General features: G+C 34.7%; 1 protein-coding gene across 1 annotated transcript in view; it reads left to right on the top strand.

Moving 5' to 3' along the window:
- Positions 1-430: 430 nt before the first annotated feature.
- LOC104403997 (phospholipid-transporting ATPase IA) overlaps positions 431-27,566 on the top strand; it is a gene marked incomplete at its 5' end in the record, with an annotated part of 48,568 nt that continues 21,432 nt past the window's right edge. The window contains 9 exons of the mRNA XM_010012314.1: positions 431-569; positions 1,821-1,885; positions 4,112-4,284; positions 10,491-10,674; positions 10,775-10,885; positions 17,739-17,813; positions 17,949-18,071; positions 20,561-20,639; positions 24,288-24,349. Coding sequence (XP_010010616.1) covers positions 431-569; positions 1,821-1,885; positions 4,112-4,284; positions 10,491-10,674; positions 10,775-10,885; positions 17,739-17,813; positions 17,949-18,071; positions 20,561-20,639; positions 24,288-24,349 — 1,011 coding nt within the window. The remainder of the gene's footprint in view (positions 570-1,820; positions 1,886-4,111; positions 4,285-10,490; positions 10,675-10,774; positions 10,886-17,738; positions 17,814-17,948; positions 18,072-20,560; positions 20,640-24,287; positions 24,350-27,566) is intronic.

The following is a 27,566-nucleotide window of genomic DNA, read 5'->3' as shown; positions in this document are numbered from 1 at the left end:
TAACTATTCTATGATTCTGTGATTCTGTAAGATTAAGATGAATTCATAGGTGGTTTTTCCCTTCACTTTGGGGAAAAAAATAATCATTACAAGTGGGAGAAGACATAATAATAGCAGTCCTGAAGTCTTCAAATCAGAGAGGTGCCTCTCAGGAAGACGTAGCGGTTGCTGAACAAACACTGACATTGTGAATAATGGGTGAAGTTTGGGTGGTCTCACTGTGCAGTTTGTTAAGCCACATAGTTATTTAACTTAAAGCTCATAGGAATAAACTGGAGGACCTTTGCTAGCTGATACCAAATCTGATTCATGAATTTAGAGAGCATTAATCAAGTCATAAATACAGGAAGTTAAACAAAAGAAAATGAAAATATTAAAACTGAATTTAAATAAAAAAAACCTACGTATATTGAATATTTTCTGTTCACAGAATCTTCAGCTACTTGGAGCAACAGCAATTGAAGATAAACTGCAAGACAAAGTGCCTGAAACCATAGAGACTCTCATGAAAGCAGATATAAAAATTTGGATACTTACTGGGGACAAACAAGAGACTGCCATCAACATTGGTATCGTATTTGCATGTATTTGATGGGTTTGTTACATATTTAGAAATTATAGAAGTTGCTAGAATAAAATTGCTTTCAGAACAGAAAGGTATCTTGTAAAAATAATAATGTTATATGGCATTCCAGAATTTAAATGTTAATTTAGTTCTTGGTCACTGGTAGCGGGAGAAAGGGGAGTGTTGGGTTTTTCCTCTTTTAAAACGGTAACAACAAGAAAAAGACTTATTACCTTAGAGAGGATTCAAAAATAGGCATTTGTACTTTTTTTTTAGCATCTACAATGAATTGAAAAGAGTACATTGTTTGGGTTTTGACAGCAAGAATAATACTAAGAAAAATAAGTATTTTTATTTTCCATTCTGCATTTTTCCATCTTTCCAAGAAAGCTTGTAGAGACCATAACCTTAACTGAAGCAAAACAATATATATTGTACTTTAAAGTACTATAAACTTTACCATTGATCAGAGATTTCCTTTTATTTTTTTATTATAAAGGAGTGGGAAAAAAAAACCAAAAAACCCCTCACACATTAACTAATTTCAGCAGCAATAAATCTGTATTTTTAAATAGTAGTACATGAAAGCTGCTTTTAAGATTTAATATTCTTTGCATGTGGGCATATCAGCCCTTCTGCAATAACCTACATATGTGCCCAAAATAAAGCATTATTTCTTTTTATTGCTATTATTAATCTTAAAGACCTTTTTGTATACACATGATACAGTTGATCTAAGGTTATTTTCATTAGTACCTTCAGGTTTGAGACAATACATGTAATGCAAGTATTTTCATTTCAATAAGAATGGTGATGCATATTTATCTAGGCATCCTGCATCATTAGCATACAGTGTACATTCTGTTTAAAACATCAAAGAATAAAAGAAAAAAATGGGAATCTGTATATATGCAAATCTTGTATGAAATGCAAGTTACATTCCAAAAATTTGCAAGGCTAAGGAAGATCTGTTTGCTCTTTTCTGTAACTCTCTGTCAAGATGTTTCTTGTCCTTCTGCTGAGCACCACTGAGTATGGCACAACTCACAAGTTGCAGCAAGGAAGATTGGCTGTTCTGACGTAGTACCTGTACGTCTAATTTTTATAGTATGCAGTATAATTTTTTACCACTGATTTCAGTTGGGGAAGTCTTATTTATAATTCTGTCTGTAGTTCTCTTACAGGAAAAAATGCTTTGTTATATTATAATGTATTTTGTGGAATACATTTTTGAAAACAAAAATGTTTTTGACAGGTCACTCCTGTAAACTTTTGAGAAAGAACATGGGGCTAATTGTTATAAATGAAGGCTCTCTTGATGTAAGTAAAATCTGCAGTTTCCAGTTAATGAAACCACTTAATGTTACTGCTTAGAATATCCTGACGTCATGGTGGAGGTAGCCTGAAAAATAACATGGAGCATCTCTTTATCTGGACAAACACAGAAAATTCTGCTTAAACCACAACTGGGTGGGGTGTTTCTGTTTCTTTGGTTTGGGAGGTTGCTTTTTCATTTGTTTTGAGAAAATTTGAGTTAATTTTAGTATTGCATACTTGGAAGACTGTATGGTCTTCGTGACAAAATGTTACTTAATAAATAGAAACTTATCTACACCTTCCAAAACCACAGTGTAACTACTACACAAATGAACTTCAGAATGATACGCAAACAAATTTCACATAATGAAATGGCTCTGTCCATGTAGGCACAAAGCCAGGAGCTTCACGTGCTTCTAGTAGTACCTAGCAGTACCCAAACAAGCTAATTGAAGTTCCTTTCTAATGCTGTTTCTTGTGGAATACTTACTATTTGACAAAAGTTAATTGTAGTTGTATGGTTAAACAGCTGAAATTGTAATGAGATGTTGAAGTACAAGTAAGGGTTAAAACTACAAACTTTCAAGAATACTGCTTTGTAGAGAAGAGATTCTTCAGATAAGGCAGGAATGTAATATTAAGTGAAAAATCCCATGAGGGGAAAGAAATCATTTTACCACCCTCTCTAAGGGGGCCTTAAATGAACTTGGAAGTGGAGGAAATTCCTCAGTGGGAAAACTCACTCTCCAGAAGACTTCAGGAGGAAAACTTGAAATGAAGTTTACTCTATATTGTGGTCAGGTTGCTCAAGATAGGATTTATGGAGAGAAAGTGAAAAGAAAGTATGCGAAGAGTGCCTTAACTGAAGGATTGCATAGTAGCATGTAAGAGTAGCCTACAATACGAATTAAAATACTTACTACTTTCTATAGTATTTCTGCAGTATTTCTATGCTGCTATTTCTGATCTATATTTGGGTCATTTACAGAGACTACTAGATTTCAGAACTACTGCAATACTTAATAGATCTGAAGTGAAAAAGATTGTTTTGTATACTTTGTATGTGATGAAATAAAGTGAGGTAGTTTTATTTAACTACTAAAAGGAGTGCAATAAAAACTCATTAAACAAGTGTGCACACTAACCACCTCTGGTGTGATAATTAAAAAGTTGAATAAATAGATACTAAACAATATATTTTTAAAATAAATACGCTGTGCTCCTATGAGGGCTGCTGGACAACCCAGTTCCCTCAGCACAGGAGGAACATTGTTGTCATAGGATGTTACTGGTTTCCAAATTCAGTATTTTCTAAGCAGAAGCAGATTTTTTCTATCTTCCTTTCTCCTCTAAAATGCTTCTTTCTTTTGATCTGTGAGTGAAGCAGGGAACAAAAGAAGAGTATGTTGTATCTCTATGAAGACCATTCAAAAAGAAGGAAATGCAACAAGCATTTTTTTTCTTCTTCATGGCACTCTATGGTAGAGCTATGGTAGAGTATTAGTGACTCTGTGGCAGAGTATTAGTGACCTCCCTAAAGCACGCTATGAAGTCCTGCTGCATAAGCACAGGTGAATGTATTGTCTACTGTATATAATCTGAAGTTCTCAGTGCTGGATCACAGAATAGTGACTTATGTAGGTGTGATTCAAACTGTCCTTAGCAACTGAAAAATCCAAAATATGATCCTATATATAATATTTAATTGATGTGGGCTTATCTTAAAATACAAATTCAATATGATAGAATTATCAATTATAATACATGTACTTATATTATGAATTATCTGTTTCTCTTCCTTTTTTCTAAACATTTAAGACCCCTTTATGTAAAAGTGAACACAAATTGTTTCATCTGATATCTGTATATATGTGAACTTTCCTTTGCATAGGTGTATAGGACACTTATTATTTAATATCTTTTAGCAAACATCTATGCAACTACTGCTGCCATTCAAAGACTGTGAAAAGTTCCACCATAACCTATACACATTTTTTTTTTTGGCAGTGTGAAAGCAATCCTAGACCTCATTTCTACTTTTGTTTCTAATAGTACAGCTGTTGAAAACACTTTTTTCATTCAATACTGTTTATTTGATAGCCTAATCAAAAGGGAATTTCCTCAAAAAATGAAATGCCAGTGTTTCTGATCACACAAAAGAAAAAAATCATTTGGACGTACGAATAGCAGGAATTAAAAATAATGGACACAACTTTTTTTGTGCAATAGGGAACAAGAGAGACGCTTAGCCATCATTGCAGTACTCTTGGTGATACTTTAAGGAAGGAAAATGATTTTGCTCTCATCATCGACGGTAAATCTCTGAAGTATGCTTTGACATTTGGAGTAAGACAGTATTTCCTGGATTTAGCTTTGTCATGTAAAGCTGTTATTTGTTGCAGGTAAGGCTTACATTATTCTTTCTTTACAGTATTTTTATTGGCATATAAAAATTAAAAACTTCTATTTCAGAGAAAATACACATATCCATGTTGTACAACCATGAAATATTAAAAATCCCACAAACTTCAGTAGCTGAAGTTATGAAATACAGTCATTCAAGCAAAATATTTCTGTAGAGCAGTCTGCAACCTGTCAAACGGAGTCATTCAGATTCATATACCTAGAAAAAATAATTTGTTATCTGTCAAGGGTAGTCTCAGCAAGATTCAGACACTAATCTTAGCCTTTAAATTGATACTAGAGTTAACTGCAGGTTTTAGCACATTTGGATTTTTTGTAGAGCTTTCTCCGTAGGCAGGATTTTATATCTGCGCTTTTCTGTAAGTCATGGATTACACTGCGTAAGTGCACAGAAATGTTAAAGGTACTACTCCAGGTGATTTTTATTTTCTGAAGCTGCTTAAAACACCTTTTTTTTAAGTATTATTATTACGGATTGTTTGGGGGTTCTTTTACCCCATCAGACCTTTCATCCTTTCCTGTAAACATCAGCTGTTAAAGCTGAAGCTCACTGTAACACAGGAACTTTGTCCCGATCAAAGAAAATTAAATACCTGCTTTTTTTAAATATATACAATATGAAAGCAGTTTGGCATGACTTTTAATATTTCCAGATTTATATTAAGGAAGAAATACTTCAGACTGCATAAGTGCTATCTTACGTGTTTTTGGGGCCTTCTGGCGTTTTTATGTCTTTAAACACAAAAACTAAACACATCTCCTAAGCACCATTTCTATATTTGGATGATTGAATGAAAAAGGAATTTGTGTGCTTGGTAGCTAGATACACAAGAACTGCATCTGTCAATGTTTAAAAAACTTGGTTTAGGCCAAGTGATTAATCTATCAAAAAGCAGAAGCGAGCATCACTTCTTATTGAAATCTTCTTTCAATAAATTACATAAGCTTACTGCCTACTACATCATTATTGCCTATCCTGTTATCTGCCTGCAGGTAGAGACATGGTCTGTACAAATGTGAAAACTGTTGTAAATGCGACTTAATAGATTATCTGCTTTTGAGTAATAAGATAAATAATTGGAAGGTTCTTGTGTTCAGGTAGAGGGTTTAATAATGTTCTTAATTAAGATAAAGCAGATTCATCTGGAAAATCAGAGTTCAAAATGGACCTATTTTTCTGCTTTGCAAAAGGACAGGGAAAAGCAAATGAGGTTGTATTATCCAAATCAGTACTTGGTTTGTAGTTTTTCCTTCATTTCTGTCAAGCGATATGTTATGCCACCAAGTTTATTTATTTATTTATTTATTATAGTTTAGCTTTGTAGCCATGCTCCAGCATGAGACACTGAATTTCAAACTAAGATCTTAATGTTTTTTAAACTCAGATCTTACACTGGTACACAGTTCATACTGTGTATGAACATCTTTCCAACACAGTAGTCTCTGGCAGGCAAATTGTAGCTTTGTGCTTCTTCTAGTAGTTTCAGTTTTGCTTACTACAGTAAGCAACAAGCAGGAGATGCGCATAGAACGGCTCTTTCAAAACTATGCTTCTTTTTCTTCTCTTTCCTTGATTGAAAATATGTTTTATGCCATTTGAAGAGACAGTATTGCCATTTCTTTTGACACATAGAACTATTGAAGGATATTCTGTACATATGTCTGTCTCTTAGTGGTAGCATTTTTATGATGAAACAACAAAAAGTGCAAAATTAAAGTTTCTGTTCTAGTAGCATTCTCTCTGCCATTTCTACTTTTCCGTACTATTCTTGGGTCAGCTGGTTTCAATACATTTCTAGGTACATGCTCTGACATATTTTGTGGTTGTATGAAAATTGGCCACAGGTTTAAAACTAAAATATTTGCTTGTAACACTCACTGTTTTAGTGAGTTGTTATCATATGCTTCTCAAAAGTAAAAATTCTGTCAAAATATTAACAAAATATGAACAAAATAGTAACAAAAATATGAACAAAAACTTCATTTCCTTGTTTGTGAACATGAAAATAGAAAGTTTAAAGATGGTAATTTTTAATTAAGGTAAGTCATTTAAATATATATCGTCCTGGCTAAATGAAAATCTAGTTCTTTTCTCCACCCATATAAAGGCAGTAAATGTTTTAAGCACTCCTTGGTTTTAAAAGTACAAATTACATCACTTTCTTTAAAGTTTCTATTACCAGTGGATTCTTCCTAAGACTAGCCATAACATAGATGAAGCTGACAAATATTCAGTAGATATTTCACCTAAAAAAAATCTCTATGTTGTTAATTCCAAGCAGATGTTTGGCTTAAACTTTGACAAACTGAATTCCAGTTCTGTATCAGCTTCAGAGCAATGTGTAAGAAGAGTGTTCAATGGATTATTCTGTCTTCTGTAAAAGTGTACAGCTAAGAATGAACAAAATGAACAAGAGATAGTTTTTATTATTTTCACCATGAACTTGATGCACCAAGTAATAAGAGTAAGTGCACCTTCCGACTGCCTCTGTAAGCTTGTCTGAAAGCAAAATAAGCCACCATTCTTGGAAAGTTAAAAAGATGAAAAAGACATTCTCAGGTCAGGAATCTTCTATAGAAGCTGACTATAGCAAATCTTGATGCAACACTCATCAGTAGAGTTCAAATAAAACATGTAACAAAAGATCACAGAAATGCTTTTTGATATACTTGGACCACAGAATTTTTCTGAAGGGCTGTTGCCCAGAAGCTTTCATCCCAGGTTCGTCACAGGGCTGTACACATCCCAGGTACCTTTTACAAAAGTCTGATACCATGTGTTCTGTAGGCTGCTGAATAATTAGATCGCTGCCTTCAGTCCAAAGGCTGTATTATTTTTCACTCCTTTATTTTTTTGCTTTTGAGAAATCACACAGTTAAACTTTTTGCAACCTTTTTCTCAGATTACTGGCACTTAAATCTTAAGAAATTTAACTTAATTGGCACAGATTAGGATTGGGGCTTTCATTCCACTCATGGAACATCACCTGAAGGTGAACCATAAGAAGGTGTTCTCTGGCAAATGGAGAGGAGAATGGAAAGGACTACAAGGATGTTACTGGAATCCAGTGGTAGTTACAATATTGTATGTGAGCAAAGATGGGCGTAGATACCATGTACCTAGTTTCCCTTCACAACACTGTCTCAGTGTTAAGCACAATGGTCTAGAAAAGAGAGGCAACCATCATTAGTGTACCCCTTTGCTGGGAACTCAGTCATCTATCTAATGTTGAGGTTTAATCTAGTCGTTGAAACTTTATAGGGTTGGTAAAATGAAAAATACTGACATTTGCTAGAGAAAAATGGAAAATATTTTTTCTTTTCTTTTCCCAGTGAGCTATGAGCCTTATACTGTTCCTTCATATTTCTTCTGTGACACTGAAATTGAATCAAGTATCACTCTGTTCTATAGTGAAAAGGATACCTTGGTGATATGGACTGAATTCATAAACCGATACCATTGAAAGTACGGTGTATAATGAAGTTGTGTGATTATGATGCATCCATAAGATCTCATTCTACAGGAAACAAGGGGGATTGTGGTTGAAACAAATAATAAATATGCTTCAAATAGGATATTAATGAATTTATGGAAAAGAGAGTGTGCTTTAATTTCAGACATAAAAATGTATAAAATTACACAGGAAGGCAGATAATGATCACTCAATTTATTTGTTTTTTTCTTAATCATTTCTGTTTAAAATTAGATTCAAAACAGTTCTCTCTAATATGCTTGTAAGTTGACTTCCTGCACCAGGAAATGTTTGGCATGCTCTCTCAGTGTTTAAGTAGTCTGAGTTTCAGAAATGTTTTAACATTTCTGTTAAGTAAGAATTGTGATTGTTACTGTAATTTACTGGTTTAAACAAAACTTAATTCTTCAAGGATTTTACAAGAATAAATGCGTGTTTTGGAACTTAAAATTCATGTCTAGAAAACCTTTGTTTTCTCCTACATTTTTAAGCTGTGTTTCAGAATAATTAACATAAACCTTAGCTGGCTAAAAACTTAAATAGCCTTTATTTTAGTGGGAAAGGGCTTTCTTTTAATAGGAAATTAATGTTGGTTTGGTGAAATTTGCATTTCTAAATGACATACTCGTCAGAATTTCTCAAAGACTGTTTCTACTTTTGCCCTTGTTAGTTGGCTTTTCTGAAATCTTTTGTAACTTGGGTTTGTTAATAAGTGAAATGGATAATGCATAATATCATTAGTGTGATGTCAGAGATTTTGGGTTTTTTCTGAACTTTTTCACCCCTCTGCTGCATTTACTTTTTCAGTTAACACCATGAATTCAGTCACCAGCTTCAGCTACCAATTCTAAGAACAACTTTGGTTTCGTTTTGTTAAGATTATAGTTTGTCTGTCATGTGAACATTGGAAATTTTTTTATGCTGTCTCTCTGGTTTTGGGGTTTCTTTTTCTTCTGTTGTTGTTTTTAAAAGTTGTTTTCTAATTGCATTCTTATTCAAGCAGAATAGAAGGCAGGTGGCAATGCCTTTAGCTTCAGCAATCATGTAATTACTTGTTGGTTGTATGGTTGAGTTTACAGATAGCGAAAAAAAGCGATGGCCAAGCATTGCTGTTAGTATCTGTGTGGTTAATGAAAAGAATATAATTGCTGTTTCAGTGTTCTTTAACTGTAAAAACTTTGTGTTAAATGTGGAAAGAGATGGGTGGGTTGTTCTGTTTCTTTTTTTTTTTTTGGAGGGGGATCAGGAAGAAGTGTGATGAGGGAATTTATACCACCAGTTGGAAATGAAAACATTTCCTCTCAAATTGTGTTATGGATCAAAAGTTTAGTCCAAATAGAAAGCAATACGCATTTTAACCCATAATGTCAGTCTGTCCAGTGTCAAGACAGGCAAATCATTCAGCCTTGTCTTTAATGCCAGAGATCACTGGGCAGACAGTAACGTTTTATTATGCCAGAAGCTTATGGTACCAGTCAGGTTATTGCTTTGAGTGTGCATATAGACTTGTAGGAAATTAATTAGAAATACGTGTTTTTCCCCAGATCTTAGTGTCAGTACATGTCCAGTGGCAAGTTCTGCTTGCCATCACATTTAGTTTTTGCATGGAGGCATCTACAATGAGTTCATCTGGAAAGCTGGAAAGGTAGATGAGGAAAGAACAGTTCACCAACTTCACATCCCCAACTCCAGAGCAGAAGTCATGCTTTGATATCACAATTGCTCTCTTTGTATGAAGCAGTGAACAGCAGTGGTGGGGGAGACATACAGAGCTCTTTACATTTCTTCTTGTTTCTGTTTGTACCATGAAACAAGGGCCAGGCTTTTAACCTTGACTCCAGCGCCAGGAAGCACAAGAGTGGATTGCCACACTGCTTAGGGCTTGCTCCTTTGCTTTGTCACCCTGTGAAAAACACCAGTCCTAGCACTTGATTTCTATATATTATTTGCAGTTATGACGTCTTAAATACTACAAGGACTCAATTTCAGCATACAGAATAGAACTTTAACAACATGAAATGAAAGGTACATATGTGTCACACAACGGTAGATGGAGCCAAAACTGATACAGTTTCATCAATAGAGCTTTTGAGAGTCATCCCTGGAATAATTTGTCCCTTCAGTGGTGGACAGGTGTTTTCTTAATCACAGATAATTGGAATAGTCCTGAAAAGAATGAGGGAGAAGTTACAAGCTGTTAGACAAAGTGGAGGATCAAGAGTCAGTGTTCAAAGCTGGTTCCTGTAGTTCACCGGTGTAGTCTAAGTTAACATAGTGCTGTCCACTCTGTTTGTTACTGTTTGATTTGACATCTGTGTCTTAAATAACTTTTGTTTATTTATAAAATTCATATTTAAACAGAGAGGAAAATAAAAAGCGTAACAATATAATATGCCAGAATCTGAAATTGTTGCAAGTTAATGCTGGTAGTGGCATTGTTTGGGGTCCCTTCCATTACTCCATTTTAAGGGCCCATTGCTGTTTGACCTATGTCGCTTCAGTCCTACTAACATCTTGCTTCAGCAAATCCAAACTTTCTGTGAATTTTGCTGAGAATGTGCTTTTAACATACAGCCTAAAAGGCAATAACTGTTGCTGACCAGGATGTTACTTGGCTTGTTTTTGTTACCTTTTCACAGGTTAAGTAGTACATTTTTAAAGTACATTCTTTTGAATGTTCTGTATTATTTTTTCTTTTTGTTATCTCTTAGGGTATCACCACTTCAAAAATCTGAAGTTGTAGAAATGGTCAAAAAACAAGTTAAGGTAGTAACTCTAGCAATTGGTGATGGAGCGAATGATGTTAGTATGATACAAACAGCACATGTTGGTGTTGGTATTAGTGGGAACGAAGGTCTACAAGCTGCAAATTCTTCAGACTACTCTATTGCTCAGGTAAGTCATTACACTATAAAACACTATAGTAATGTAGTTTGATATCAGATTGGTGCATGCATGTTCTCATTGTATGTTTGTTCATTTTTCACTTTTGCAGTTCAAGTATTTGAAGAACTTGTTGTTGGTTCATGGAGCCTGGAATTATAACAGAGTAGCAAAATGCATCTTGTATTGTTTCTACAAGAATATAGTCCTTTATATTATCGAGGTAATTTTACGGTACAGTTAATGTTACTTCTTGAAAGTACAGACATTATTATTTTGAGCTTTTGATTATTATATACGATTTTAAAGAAGCTTTTAAACTGCTAATAAATACTTCTACTGAGTCTTGCTTTCTAATAAGCTGATTAATATTAGTGATTTTTCTTAACTTTCAAAGTTCCAATTGTCTTAAAAATATGTACCAAATATTAGTACTGAAAGTTTGTGTTGCACAATACTTCTAGGTTGTTGAAATTCTGTAACATCATTACAGTATTTAAGGAATACAGTTACAAATAGCCCTAAATTTACCAAGATGCATGTGCTTGTGATTTACCAAGAAATAAATGTGACACCAGCTTTCGAGCTTTGGTAGCTGTCCAGTTCACAATCTGAAGCTCTTTTTCAGGTCACTGTTGAGCTGCAGGGCTGTTGCTGTACAGAACAGTACTTGGGGTTTTTACATACATCTTTAGTTACGCTGTTACATACCTTTCACTTGTTGATAAGGTAACCATGCCTGCTTAGACTCTAGTTCATGAACAGGAATATTTATCTTAAAGTAACTGGCCTAGTTTTCTTACCTGTGATTTTAAGGAGACCGGAGTCTTGTGAAAAATACAGTTGTATGAGAGGCATGCGTTAAAATAAAATGTACTTTGTCAGTGTATGGTTAAAACAGCATGTGTAGCTATAGTTTTCATGACCTTCATGACTACATGGCATCCTTACATTTTTTAATGTAATTTTAAGTTCCCCCACCTTTATTTACTGTTCTTTCTTTCAACAGCTGCTCACTTTCTTATAACCAAATACATGTAGTAATTACGTTTAGAATTGAGTCAAACTTTATATTCACAATGATACTTTGTGTTAAAAATGTGGGAAAAAAGTTAATTTGTTGCAAAGCTTGATCACAAAATAAGTTTTGTGACAGGTCTGTCTCCTGTATTTTTATATTAATGGTGTTTACAGTTATTTTGAAAACTAATAGTTTTTTATATATTTTTTCAAGTTAATATCTTAAACTTGAACAATATGTATACAGTTTTTACTGAAAGAACATGCCTCATTTCTGTTACTACTGATGTAAACATTAGGTTAATATTTCTGATTCTGATATTTATGTTGCAATATTTGAAGATGATTCAAACATCTTTTCATAAACAAGTATTGTAGCCAAAAAGGTGCATTTTTCTTAACTTTTTTTTTTGCATTTTCTAAATTTTCCTGGTTTTCCTCTTTATTGTGTCATTAACAAATAGATTTCAATCTAAGTAGTAGCAATTTTGTAGCCTATTTAGAAAAACATAAAGTAGGAAGCTATAGAGAAAGCAAGTCCATTAATGATCCTTTTCACTTTAGAAGTGATGGCAGACTTTAGATCCTGCATTTCAAAAGCCGATTATTTGCTTAAATGACTAGACTTCCAGAACTACTGATTGACAGTAGCTCTTGAAATATTTGAAAAAAACAGTATTAATGTATACTTTGTGTTTATGGAAAACATACAAAATTGGGCTTTAGAGCATACTACCTTATTTTTCTCAATTTTCTGTCAGTCACCTGCAAACACACTCTAAATTTATAACTTAGGTCCAAGTATCCTACCATTTGTATTCTTTGTGAAAGAAAGTTAAATGCAAGGTACAGAGATCATAGCATAAAAAGTATAAAAGTACAAAAGATTAGATCTCCTGAGCAGATGGAAGGGCAAAGAGATCATTTTGTATGAGTTATGACCCTTTATATATAATCCATACAATCATTTTACCACATACACCTTCTCTGGAAGACAAGATGACTTCTACTTGAATTCCTATAAACCCAGCGTTTGTCAGCTCAGAAAACTTTCACAGATGTTAATAGCTCATGTCAATACTGTGGGTGAATGGGCATAAATTCATCATTGAATGTCTCTAGAAAGGACAACTACCAGTCTTGAATCTCTCTTTTCAGTTTTTTGTACGGATCAGGCGTGGGAGCAGAGAGCTCAATGAGTGTTTGTAAGCTGCTGCTTAATATGCAGAAATGCTACATCAGGAAAATGCCTGTGAAGCTTTTGTGGCCACGCCTCCTCTGTCTTGGAGTTTAGAAAATAATGCTATGAAAGGCATGTCTGGAAGTTGCTTTAAACAAGTTTCCTTTTATTAGCTGACAATAACAAAAAAATACCTACCTTAACTTAGTAGATGTATATTATATTTTTAAATCTCTGCTCAATACTAATCAAACAAATATGTAATAGATTCAATTTAATCTAAAATGCAGCCTTTTTCCTAGACATTATTGGGGTGATACAAAATAAGTGCTATTGGTTTCTTGTTTCAGAAAATGATAAAGGTCTATAATAATTAGTGTTTCTCAACATTTAAACTCCTATTCATAAGAACGCTCTGTAATAACTTTTTCTCGTCTGTGTCTTGATCCAATAGATATTTCAACATGGGCCTCATCTTTTGTCCAGGCCTAGTCCCAGTAACTTTAGAGATTATGTTTTGAAGTATCATTCTAAATTGCAAGTGAAAGCTTTTTATTTCCAATAGACAGCATTATTAAGCCTGTACCTGTATGGGAGTGTGTACTTTCCCATAGTAAGACAAGCTTATGCGAAGCCTCTTCCTTATTTTGAGGGGGCTGTCATTATGTTATAGTGATGGTTGGGATTGAAATTGATCTAGTGGTTGAAAACTCCTTCGTGGATTGGTTTTGATTTTATAATTACTATTACTGTGTATACTCTCTCTTTAAACTATACATTTCATGAAGTTAAGCAAACCTCCCTTTAACATCAAAAAGACAAAATTTTCTAATTCCTACTTTCTGTTCTGATAGCTAGCAATAACTAGTAGTAACATTAAATAACTGGCTTATGTTAAAGCTTACAATTTAAAAATAAAATAAAATTTGAAGATCTTCACAGGTCATTCATGTTTCATGTAGAGGAAAATTCAAATAAAAGAGGACACAAACAGAAAAAACAGATGCATGGAATTCACATTTAAAGTTCAGTCACAGATCCTTGAACATGGCTGTTTGTAACAATTTAAGTGATACTATGTAAACAATTCAATTATACTAAGTAATTAGAGCTATAATGCCATTTTTTGTTCTGCCTCCATAAACTTCAGATGATGGTTATCTTCTCCTTACTCCCCCCACCCTAAACCCAGTGCTGAGTTACACACTTTGTGCTGCTCATGTCCAGAACTGAAGTTTGCCATTTTGTTCCTGATTTCCTGTGCCTGACACATCAGATGAGTGCCTGTGGTCACTTTGAGACCCAGATCACGCATAACCCCAAATGTGAGCAGGCTTTCTGTGTACGCTCATCCTGGTTCTGAGGTGTGGAGCTTAGGTGCTGTTGTTCAAAATATGCCATGCCTTACTTCATGTATGCAAACTGCACCAAGTTCAGTTTAAAACGCAAAACAGGAAGTGATTATGCACATGTCCACTTTTTTGCATTATATGGTTTGAAAACTTGGAAATACAAGGTTCTGCATGGAGGTCTGTCTCATTTTAGAAGGGCTGTGAACCTAGATCTTTAGTTTTCCATGGAAATTATGTAGCTGTTAAGCTATAAAATGGTCTGAATTTTTACTTGCACCTTACTTACATAGTCTAAATTACTTCGTAAGGACACCTATCACCTGTTCTGCTGTGTAGGGGTGCTGGATTAGTAATTTGAGTTAGAGTAGGACCTTTCCTCTAAGAGAGAACTGGCTGAGTCTGCTCCTAAATTAGTATCAGATACAACGTGTTCTAAAAACTTATTTTGCAGGTACAGGTGCCTTTATTGTCCATCATAATCAGAATGAAATACACTTTCCATGAATAAACTTCTCACTGTGAGGCTTTCTTGTCACTGTAGCTATTAATAATGTAGTAAACTCCATAGTAGTTTTTTCATGTAAGAAAAGAGTCTAATTTTCTAGGCTCCAAAGTTCAGAAGCTGGGGCAAGTAGGTGGCTTATTTTCTTCCCCTCTTACAGTTTGAGATGAGGGCTGCATTTATCCTTCCTGCCTTTTCTTTCCCCTCTACATCTGCCAATTATTTTTGAGCCATTGGTGTTCTTAATGTGAACATTCAAATACTATCTATTGTAAACAATAGAAAATCCATGTTTCTGTTTAGATACTAAAAGATGCTCTGTCTTTTTAAGTAGTATGTATGTCTGGTATTCCACTGAACAGTAGTGTTTCTACTACAGAGGGCATTGTTTTTAGCCACATTAAAAAGTTTCTCTTCCCAACCAATTTTTGGTAGATTCAACAAGAACTTTAGAACCGAGGGATGCTACCAGATTTCATTTTTTTCTTGGTTTGCATCTAGAGCTCTGACCAAGTTCCAGTTCCTTATTACACTAAACTGACCTAAAATGCTTGTAACTTGCATGCTTTCTTTAGAAGAAAGTAAATGCTTAAGGAAGTTAATATTATGCCTTAAAGAATTTCTTTACAATTCTACAGTAAAACTGTTTAAATAGCTTGAAGATTTTAACTCTGAAGTTCTGTACAAAATAAAACTAAAAGCAACATGTTTTCTAAGGAATAAAATGATGCATAGCATTTCTGAGAGGCTTGGTAGCGATTTCATATATGCCATTCCATTGCAAATGAAATTTTATCTTAAGTACTTTCATTTATTTAAAAAAGTGACTACAAAACATTTTCAAGTATTGCTTAACATCATTTATCTTTAAGAGCAGTGAGGATGTGGGATAAATCCAGTACACATATTTGGTCCTTTCTTTTTAAATGAGAATTTCGTAACATTTTGACTGCTAGTTAAATCACAACAGAAAGTTAATGTTGGTTCGTATACTCCTTGGTTATAAAGGGTCAGTTATATGTCTACTTGCGGTCTGTTTTATTTTCCTCCTAGAGAGCAGTACTTCTGTTAAACTGTCTGAAATTGCCAGTAATGAGGTGTACACATATTTATACCCAGCTACTGGCTCACATGTACTCTATTAAAAATGTCCTTTTCCACCACCCTAACTCTTTCAAATTAAGAATTCTAAAATTTACTTCAGTATTTGATACAAACAAGAAAAAAAAAAAAAGAGGGAGGGAGGTAAATCGTACTAATACATACTCCTTCATTCCTCTCTCAAGAGCTGTCTTCCTAGCCATCTTCCTAGGTTGGGAGTAAAGTAACGTAGGACCTACTTCTAATGAGAAGGTTGAAAACAGAGATGGCAGTTGATGACCACAATTTGTATACAGCAGTGGTGACGGATTAGGTGAACCTGGATTAGGTTCACACATTTAGTTGTAAAGCATCCAAAAAACTATGATGATGCTGAGTGCATGATTATGTGTTCAGTAGTGAACAACTGATTATGCACTCATGTCGCTCCTTCATACTCAGCAACTGAGAAACTGCTGCTAATGAATGTCTGCTAAATTCATCATGGTCAAATCATAACTACTCTTTCAAAAGTCAAAAATCAAAATACACAAGAGTTTATAAAGATCTGACTCTACTGGCATAAAGTAATTCCATTGTCTTTTCAGTGAATAAACTGAAAGGTTAGAAAATACTGCTTGTTACTGTTAACCAAAGTAAAGAAAATTAACATTATAAGACTTCAGAAAATTCAGTGTATTCTATAACTCTGTATTGCAGCCTCTAACATTCATGACTTTGTATGTGATCTTGTTCCAATCATTGGCCATAAAAAAAAAAAATCTATTTACTTTTCATTTTTTGGTTGAAAAAATAGCAATTTTCTGGCTGGATTTTACTTCTCATTTTTAATGTAAATTGTTTCTAATTTCAGGATTTTTTCCATCTCAAAGTAGTCACAAACATGTTCAGACATTCCACCACATGTTAAAAAAAAATCCGAGCTTGGCCATAGAATCTGGTCACCTGGAGGCCAGCCTGAGTACATACATACTGGTAAACATACATTATGATTGTAGCAATTCATGCTTCCATGGTAAAGTCAAATGAAATATGAACTGCAGGGAAGTCTCTGGAAAGCAGCAACTAAAAATTCACTTGAAAAACATGAGTCTTAAATTGAGTGGAATGTTGTTTAGATGATCCTCACTTCTGTCACCTTACAGTTTATGTTTTGTCATAGGCAATACAGTTTCAGCGTAACTTGTTAATAAAGATTCATCAGATGTGCTGCTTCTCCACTTTGTCATTGAACTTACACATGAAGAAATAGAAGCAAGCAGTCTTCCGAAAGACATAAGAAAATCTGTTATTGTGCCTTTCCAATTTTTTTTAACCTTTTAGTAAAAAGTATCACTTTTAGTAAAAAGTGATAAAACTTAGGCAGTGAAAGAGATAGATATCCAGTTGCCTGTCCAAAGTACTCTGTAGCTGAGATAGTGTTTTTTAAGTAAGTAGTTGTAGTTGATTTAGTGGTAAAGCCTTGTCCTTTCATGAGTTTCATGCATGAGAAAGGAATATTGGTACAGTTTTCAGTTTCAAACTGCAACTTACTGTATGAACTCTAAGAAGTTTGCTAATGATAAGATGACACACACCCATATTTCTCAGAATTTTCATTTCTTTATGAATTAAGTACAATATAAATGCAGTGATCTTAAATCACTCTTAAAGAATATGACATTTCCTCTGAAAATAGCTACTTCCTTTAAATGTTTCATACTTAGGTGGAATTGCTCACATATTTGACTAGATTGCCCATTATCTGTTCTTGAATGCAGATTGGTTTTATGTAATTTTTTCTCACATAGATTCAAACCAGAACACTTTCAATTGTGTTGTAAATGTGTTCTAGGGATACCTTTTTTGTGAAGCTCTGGAAAAATGTATTTATAATACCTTGCAAGATATTTGAGTAATATATGATTCTCCTCTTTTTCAGATTTGGTTTGCATTTGTAAATGGATTTTCTGGACAAATTCTTTTTGAAAGATGGTGTATAGGTCTTTACAATGTGGTAAGATGATTTGTGTGTTTTCAGTTATTTTCAACCATAAACATGAAAGTTTCTTGAGTAAGCAGTCTTTAAGCAAGTACTCTAAAGTTTTGCAGTATATTTTTATTTGTTTGTTTGTTTTAATCCACCTACTAGATGTTTACAGCAATGCCTCCGCTAACTCTTGGTATATTTGAGAGATCCTGCCGAAAAGAAAACATGCTGAAATATCCTGAGTTATACAAGACTTCACAAAATGCACTGGACTTCAATACTAAGGTATATTTAAAAAAAAAATCAAACACAGTTAAAGCAGGAGTTAATAGGAATTCAATATTGTTATTCTTTTTGTTCTAAGCTGCTCATATTTAAAAATGGAGTGCATTTTTATTACTGTTGTTTCCAGTTGTCCACATGTCTGTGAATGGTGCAAATCATACTCACTCATTTTTAGTAAGTAGGAAAAGAGCAAGCATTTTTTTATTGGGGTTTTTTTTTTTTCCCCAGCCCGAATTTTTTTTCCTCTGCTGGTAATAAAGCTGTCTTCTATAGGCAGAAGTGATTAGACCTCTCCGTTGCTGGGCTGTATGTATTTGTACTGTTATATGGAAATGGATTACTGAAGCCTGTGGAGAAGTGTTGCAGGGGACAATAAGAACTGTCATTAGATTTGTAGAGGGAGTGACTTGGTACAATTCTTTGTCAATTTGGAGTTGTGATTTTATGGTTTAATTTTGAGTTTGGGGAAAAAAATACTTTGAGTCAGTTTAGAATGTCTCAGAATGGATCAAACAGAATCTGTGGCTACTTTTGGTGGGAAGTGGGCAACATTTTGGAGAGACTAGTGCAAGTAGTAAAAGAATGTAGGACACTTTAATATATAAAATATATAATTAATTTCTCCAGACTTGTCTATAAGTAATCTCTTTAAAAAACTAAATTAAACTTGTTCCTGAACCTGCAATTTCATGAATACTGTAGTGTTTATAAGACCTTATATTTGATTTTTCTAAATATAATTGGGACATTTCAAGTAATGTCATTGTATGTTGAACTTGGACATTTTCCGTCTGTCATTGAATTAACAATGCCTACATCTGATGGTCTGCAGTAGATGTGTAGAACCCATACAGCATACTTAGCTCTCATATCTGTGCCACTTGTGCTGTAAAACTGGAATACCCTTATCTATATAGATTATTTGTCTAAACTATGTTCAGTGAAGCATATGAGATTTTTCTATTTCTTCCGCACTTCATCACTTCACCTACAAAAACAAACCTGAAAGCTGTAAGGAAACTAGGGAAAATAGTTTCTTGTGTCACAGTGAATGCTTTACAAATATCAGACTTTTTGTATTCCATTAATAGAGCCACTGTTGTGTTGTGATCATTTTAATAAATAATGTAAGTCCTAAGTAACAATTGTTGGAATTTTTTTTTCCTGTTTTTAAATAAGCCTTAATATTTTTATTATTGCACAGATGTATTGTTGACTTCATTGGAAATTCTGTAGCTATTCGCATACAACACTTGCTATGAGTAAACATCTACAAACTTCCCAGCTACCAAATTCCCGCCTATATAAGTTGAATAGCTGGTGTTAAAGATTTGGAAACATTAGTGCCTTGAATGTTGATGCAGATGTTTGTTATGGTAAAAAGGATCAAAGGTTATAAGGTCATGACAGAGGTTAAAGGATTAGCATGTGACAATAAGAATTGGTCAGGAAAATGGAAAAGTAGAACTAATTTTTCTTGCACCCACCTGTGCTTTCTGTCAAATAAAAACTTCTGGTAATGACATAGCAAGGAGGAGAGACAAAGGTTAATGAGTAGCACAAGTTCAAATGTGCAAAGTATTGGAGTGTAAATTGGATCATACAACCTAGTGTAGTTGTATAATCTAACAAAAGACTTCAAGACATTGTGGAAAATGTGAGGCAGGCAACTTCATTTCAATTGTTTGAGCACCTTAACACTCATAATACACATCAGTCAGTCACAATAAAGGCTGTGATAGCCTGAAGCATTGTTAATGAAAAAACATGATTGCTGTACTGCGGGAAATCAGTTACATATTTTTGATTTAAGTCTTTCTATGTCTTTATACAATATATTATGGAAAGCATCAATAGCTTGTTTATCCTTAATACTGTTCTTTGTAGAAGGCATATTTTACAAATGAAAATAAGTCTGAAAGTAAAATGTGAATTATTTAGCAAATACATCAAAGGAAGTTTATTATGATGAAACTATGTACTCGAAGAATGTAGCGTGTAAGGAGATATATAAGGAAGATATATACTTTTATTTGTCCTTTTTTAATTCCTTTGTATGTGGAAGTATGTAGGTGGGTATATGTAAAACTCTGGTTTTGATTGTTCTACCATCAAAATTTCTTATTATGCAAAATGTAAATTGTAAACGCTAGAGTCCTTTTTAAGTCCCTACCTAGAATGCAGCAATTGTTCCAGTTGTCTGGTTTAGTTTAATTTTTCTGATGATATTCCCATATGTATACATTCTAATTTCCTTTCTGATTTGAAATTAAAAGGAGGAGATAATACACATTTTTTTCAAAGCATAAAAATAAACAAATGACCCATGAAGAGCTGAGGCAGAAAGTGCCTGTCAGTTATATTCCTTCACACTGGTGGCCTGACAAAAACACATTTTGTGAATTTAACACACAGATAAAAAGAAAGGTCAGGGTTCACAGAGCTAGTTTATTGCAAATGGTTCTCATGGATTTTCTGTTTTCCCTTAGGTTTTCTGGGTTCATTGTTTAAATGGCCTCTTCCACTCATTCATTCTGTTTTGGTTTCCACTAAAAGCCCTCCAGCATGGTAAGTATTATGAAAAATAAAAATATACATGTTGAAATGTATGAAATACCTTAATACCTTCTTTTTTGTTAATAAAGCTTTATAAATGAAACAGGTTTGTGTGACTAAATTTCAAGATACCATTTCTAGAACTAGAGTAGATGCAGTAGATTTAATATGGGGTTTTTTTAATCTGTTTGAAAGTAGGAGTAATATTATGTACATATACGTTAAACTATATAAATAGGTTTTAAGTAAACTGAAACAAGATGGAGAAAAAGAGACTGCTATTTAATTATGCTAGTTTTTGTATGTAATACACTACCATGGTAAATATCTACAAGATCCTAAATCACTACTGTCCCTTGCATTGTCTCTTAGTTTTGTAAACTTTTACTGCTGATGTGTATACCTTTTCTCCTGTTACTTGACGGGCATACTAACCTGTTAGTTTGTATCTATGTAAGTTGGCTTGTGGCAAAGGAAACTGGGACATCTTGGATAGCTCAGTCCTGTGGCTCTTCTAGTTCTACTGTTGTGTAGGCACCTGAGCTGCAGAAGGAAGTGGGGTGGTTGGGAGGAAAGCTGTGTTAGACAGAACTTGAAAGCACTGCTTCCAGTTTGTGGCAATGTTGTGGGGGCTGCAGGTTTTCTTTAAAACTAATAGTCTGCTCAGTTTCCCTGAAACAACCAGGCAGTCTGCCCTGGCACGTAAGATAGAAGTGCTCTTATGAACATTTTGTAACTGTTGAGACTAGATAATTATATGGTCACAGCTGCTTGTACTCAAAAAGGTTAAGGGGAAGACTTGTTGCAGAGTATTTTATGCTCAGTGACTTCTGATGGGTAAAGGGAATTAGGTAGCAGCCTGTTTTGTCAGAAAGGCCACTCACATCACACTGGATTTGAGTGAGCTCAGTGGCAATGGTTTGCATTGGAGAGGGTCAAACAGACCAGGAGGAAAGAGGTCCCAAAATGTCAATGCATAATCTAAAACCAAATCCAAACCAAAATCCCTGTTCAAAGTTGTTACCAATCCGTGTGAGAGATTTATGCATTACATGATAGAAGAGTGTTTAATGAGTATATGTGGTGATGTAGAGTAGAGTTCATGTGTGAATGGCAAAGCTAAGTTGTACAAGCACTTGTGAGAGCAGTGTAGCACAAGCCTCTTCAGCTCACAGCCTCTGGGCTAGAACTGACCTGCTGGCAAGTGGCCTCTACAAGTCTGAACAAATTGCCTTGTCTTCCTCTTTCATTCCTAGAGAAAGGCCAGGTGAGTAAGGGGAGCAGAACTGGGACCTGGAGATTGTGTAATTGGTAGGTGGTATAACCAGAACCTGCTGTGGGTCTGGCTGGTGCAGAGTTCTGCATGAAGGGGAGATAAGCACAGGATGGGAGCTGCTGTTAATTAAATCTGATGTCTGTGCATGTGAAGAGGAAGGCAGATAATGCTATTACTTTCCTAGGGAAGGACTGATGAGTGCCAGAGAGAGGAACTTCTGAGAACAGGTCTTCACCTTGTTCTAGCAAAGAGGCACAAAGAGGATCCTGAGACATGAAAAGAGGAATGGGAAGAATGGGGGATAGCTCAGCTTTGCATATAGGAGTTCATAAGGGTGCTGAGTCCCAGCACATCTGATGGGAACAGATTTAGCTGCATGCCTGTTCCTCTGTTTTATCCTCATTATGCTCTTTACTGCTATATATATATTGTAAAGCAGGGGACTGCAAGTTCAAGCAGGCATTTATTAAAATATTGAAAATCAAATCTTGATCATTAAAATCTCTCAGAGCACTCATTCTATAATTTTCTTTGAGTATTTTCTCCTGTTTACAATTTAGTCTCATTTTCTTGTCTCTAAACGTAAAATTTCAAACGCTCCATGCTTTGTAGTAGAGTGGACAAAGAAATATGCGATTGGAGAACAGGTATAGAGTTGTAACAGTTGTTTGTCAGAACTTGCTCCATGAGACCTAACCATTGTACACTGCACAAAACTAGCGTCTTTGACTCCATGGACTGTCATGTGTATATGAAAAGTGACAAGGACTCCTTACAAAGGCTTCTTCTGATACAACTTCATCAACATAACAGTAAATGGCAGAAGCAAAACTTACATGTATAAGTAAATCCACCAACTGCTCCTTCTTTTCTGTAACTTTTAAAATGAGCCATGGTCTCAGCTTCGCTTTTGGGCTTCTAGAGCTCTTGTAGTCCTTTGTGGTGTGCTAGTCTGTCCAGGGAGAAAGTTAAATCAGGGAAGTGCGAGGAATGCAACTAGTATCACTAGACCAAAGGAGGCAGCCATGGTGAGCTCCTCATTGTGTAATGGGAGACAGCTAGGTTAAGGAGGACTATTTGTATGAACTTCCACCTGCTGTCTCTTCCAGAAGAGACGATCATCAGTACATAAATGTTTTTTCTGTGGATGATAAACTGGCCTCACAGGTCCTGAAAAGCTTTTAGAAGGAACACTCTTGATCTGTGACTAAAATTAACTTCATTGTAAAGGTGATAAGAAGGCTGGAAAAAACCAAACACCTTTATTACTCTTTTCCCCAACACAGCTTTTGAAAAACAGCCTTTCCTATGCTCTCTCAGCATTAGCAAGGTTTCTTATTCTCTTTTATTTTCCTTTTTTTTTCCCTTTTTTTTTTCCTTTTTGTCTTGTACTTCTATCTTTCCTTACTTACATGCACAGTACCTTGATATCTTTTTATATGATGGCAGTAAAAAGAATATCCCAATGATTAGAACCTCTACAGCAGAATAAATCTCCTGGTTTAGTTGCAGTATATAAACAATCTTGAGTGCTAAAAGCATTTCTAAACTGAACGCGTGAAAATTTAGCAAGCTCAGTACTTCTAATTGAGAATGAGAAATTCCTTCTTGATAGTTGTGTGTTGTCCCATGTCTGCCAAAAATTTCCATAGAACTGGGATCCGGAAAGCCTCTGTTCCAGCAATAGTCATAAAATAAGTTTTGATAAACAGACATAAATGCACTGCTTCAGAATTCTGAACTTAAGAACCACAGTAGATGTGAATTTCGTGCAACACATCTCTTTAGGGCACTGATTTTTAGTATAAATGCTCTGTGTGTATCCATGTGTGCAAAATGGATATGTATATGAATCCACAGATTTCAGTTGGGTAAATTTTGAAAATGTTATTCATAGCAAGCATCTCAAGATTTAAAATTGAGTATATTTTGTAGAAATATGGATAAAAGCAAAGACAAATTTCTATATCCAGAAATATCCAGAATCAGTGAAAATCTGATTCTCTAAGCTTTGTGTTTATTTATATGTTACAATCAATGTACACTGTAGCTATTATATTTCATATTTTTCTGAAGGTATGATACTGTATCGCTGATTGTAAAAGCTACTCTAAATTATTATCAAATAAAATATTACTCATTTTGATATACGAAGTTACAAAAAGCTCCTATTCCTAGCATAATTTGTGAAATCAATGAAAGTTTTAAGGGATTAAAAATTTTAGAAGTTATGGTTCTCTACTGTTAGTAGAGTCCATGGTGAAATCTTCTGTTAGTACCTTGTAGAGATGGCTACCATCTCTTTTGTACCAAAAAGAAGATTTTATATACAGAGACTACAATTATGAGTGCTTAGATGTTTTTATCACTATTTCCTTCTCCAGGTACTGTGTTTGGCAATGGCAAAACTTCAGATTACCTGCTTCTGGGAAACACCGTATACACTGTAAGTCTTCCTATAGTTATCTCATGCTCTATTGTCTATCTATAGTGGCTCTGTCTTTAACTATTAAAGAGATGGGGTTCTATTTTTATTTGTAATTCTCTACATAGACAACTTGATTCATTGCATTGCCTTCAGAGTAGGAAATAGCTCTTGAATGACTCCTTGAGAAGCTTTGAAGTATATTTTGCATTCGAATTCCAGTTTTTAAAAGAAAGCAGTTTAATAAAAATGCAGAAGATACACCTATCCTTTGCTGGAACTGGTTTGGACACTTGTAAAGATACGATTCTGTTCACCCCTCTCTTTATTTATCATGGGGCTTTGGAAGAGGGATTAGAGCCACATGGAGCCAAGGTTTGTTAGATGTTTCTTCAGAGACAACCTAACTGCCAGAATGACATCTGTCCCACACCTGACAGTAATCTTCTATTACTCTCAGAAATATTAGTCATTATTGGTTTGTTTTGTTCTTTTAATCTTTTATGTCCTAGAATACATTAATGAAGCTAAAGATCTGTTTTTCAATACAAATAATTCTTGTAAAAAATCTCTTTCCTTAGGGAATAGGGAAATATAACAGATAAAAGGAAAATGTTCTAGAAAAAGCCCTTTGAGAATGTAGCTACTGTCAACATCTACTGTTTTCTGGACAGCTAACCAGAAAGGTTAAAGAGCATAAAAGACCGAGTAAACACAGCCCCTTCTATGTATTTCCTGCTTCTGTGCCAGTTAAAATAAAATGTTTCTTCTGCCAGTCAGTACATGGCCTTTAAACTGGTTCTTTCAGGCACACTTTGTTTGTTCACACATTCTCTTAAAAGTTTATTTCCTCTACACTTCCCTTTCCCTGTTCCAAAAGGCAAGCATAGTATATTTTGTCCGCAGTAGTCGCATATGATCATGCAATCTATCATAGGATGAACTGATCTCCATTAGGGGGATGGATGAAATATTCTGGGTGTTTTCTGTATAAATCTTAATAAAATTAAGATATAAGGTCATGGTCATTGTCATAACTCAATCCTGACATGAGTAGCTCAAATTTCACAGGTCTATTTCTATCATGATCTCATAACGCCGAACAGTATTTAGAAGTCAGACATTTACCTGAATGTCACAGCTTTCCTCAATATTGATAAGTACTTCGTAAGAGTATCTACCAGAATCACCTGTTACTCTAAGTAAAACAGGTTCTTCTTGGGGAGTGGTACTCTGCACCAGGTTTTCACCTTATTTTCATCCTAATATTTCACTGATCACTGTACTTTAGAAGTTGCAATCTTGCTCCACTCAACAGAAGTTATTTTAAGAGTTTTATGTATGTACACGAGTTGTATAACTTTACTTATCCTAGCACTAACCCTGGTTTTATGATAGCGTCTCCTTTCCTTGATTGCTCTAAAAGTATCCTTTGTATTGGCCTTCATTTTGTAGAGTGAGTCAGCACTGTACGCTTGTTAAACCCAACTATTCAACATACTGCAGTCACAACTGATGTTCTTTCCTGAAACAATCTCAGAACTTCATCTACCCAGTCACTTTGTGCTTCTTTCCAAAAGCCAAGCTTGACACCAGGAGAAGACAAGTTACATATGCTGTGCTAAGAGTTTAGCATGGTCCCATGAAACTGAGCATTTGAAAAGTCCTGTTGTTTGGATTGTCACCTATCAATGGATAAGTCTTGAAATCTTGAAGTACTGCAGAACATCTGAGTATCATCTGTGACATCAGCTGACTCACAAACATCAAAGGTTGCATTTTCACGTTTGTAGCAACATTATGTTTTCCACCACCTTCCAAAATTAGTTAATTGCTATTACTTCAGTATAGTACCTGGAGCTACTCATTACTCTTTGTCAATCTGTACCCATAAATGGTAAAATAGAAGTCAGTATAATTGTTCTGTCACTTCTGCAACTGGTTTTCAACCAGGAGAGCTGAAACTGCACCATTTTCAGAGGCTAACTGCCTGCTATTGACCTGTGGAATGGCAAAGAGTCCCCAAGAAAACATCATTTCACCATTTTAAGTCCAGACAACCTGCCTTTTCATTTGTTTTCCAAATTATCCACTTCAGATTGAAAATCTGGGGAGAGGTGGATGTTGCAATTGATGTATTTCTCCTCTTGCATGGGAATTCAAGGAGCTCTGGAAAACACATGAAGATCTGAGAGACTTTCACAACTGGGGGAGCAGAAGGGAGAATTAAAGACTTTAAAAATATCTGTGCATGTGCAGTGTATGTGCACTGACAATTGTCAGTCATTGTTTTAAAATATCAAAATCATGAGGCTAAGGTACTTCTCATTCTTCCCACAAATTTTAGTCTGGTTTAGGAAGTCTACATTTATCACTTGGGAAACAATCAGTAGCAAAGGGATTCAGAAATTAATATAATTTCCTTCAATTCACAAAGGAAGTCAGGAATGTACATGGCATTCATATCATGTCCTGGAATTATTTCTTCAAACATACATTTCAAATAGGAGTGCCATGAAAGTATTTGTATGACCGTTCTTGAGAAGTCTTTTTAAAGAAGCTCAGTGCTTTATAAAGAATACCAGTTTGATTTCTTGTTTCCTGGATAGGATTCAGTGAGCTACTGTTAGTTTGGATCAAGGCAGGGAGAGGGAGCAGTAAAACCCACATTCTTGAGGAAGCTGCTGTGCATAGTTGGTAACTTCATTAGGGGTGTTGGTTAAGATGCAAGGAGAGTATATATTCACACAGTGTGTTTATCTCCTTTTATAGAGACATGCAGTGTTTGTTTTGTATATACATTTTGTCTATGCAATGAGAATTCCTGACATGATCTTAAAAGATGTTTTATTTCTCATGACTGACTCAAAAAGAGCAAATAGGTGTAGCAGATGAGTACTTTTTTTGCCATAATTCTTTTTTTTCATTAATCCAAATATAGCACAAGAACTGGATAGACTAAGTAAATTATAACACTCATCATGGCCCTTAATTTTCTTCTAATTAGATTTCACATGTGTTTTATATAAGGGAGTTGTAGCACTGTGATTTTTTTGTGGGTTTAGTTTGTTTCTTTCTTTCTTTCTTTCTTTGTTCTTAATAATGCAGCAATAGTTGAAATAGGAGCTTCCAGAATTGAAACTATAAACACAGAACTAGGGTGAAAGCTTTCTGGCAGGATTTGTATCTTTCTGTGCACCAGACATAGTGCACAGACATTGTCATTTATATTTAACCA

This window comes from Nestor notabilis, unplaced genomic scaffold (assembly GCF_000696875.1).
Source record: "Nestor notabilis isolate BGI_N333 unplaced genomic scaffold, ASM69687v1 scaffold27603, whole genome shotgun sequence".
In the NCBI taxonomy this organism is placed as follows: Eukaryota; Metazoa; Chordata; class Aves; order Psittaciformes; family Psittacidae; genus Nestor; species Nestor notabilis.
Note: the sequence above shows the minus strand (reverse complement) of the source record. Positions and strands in the feature narration are given on the sequence as shown.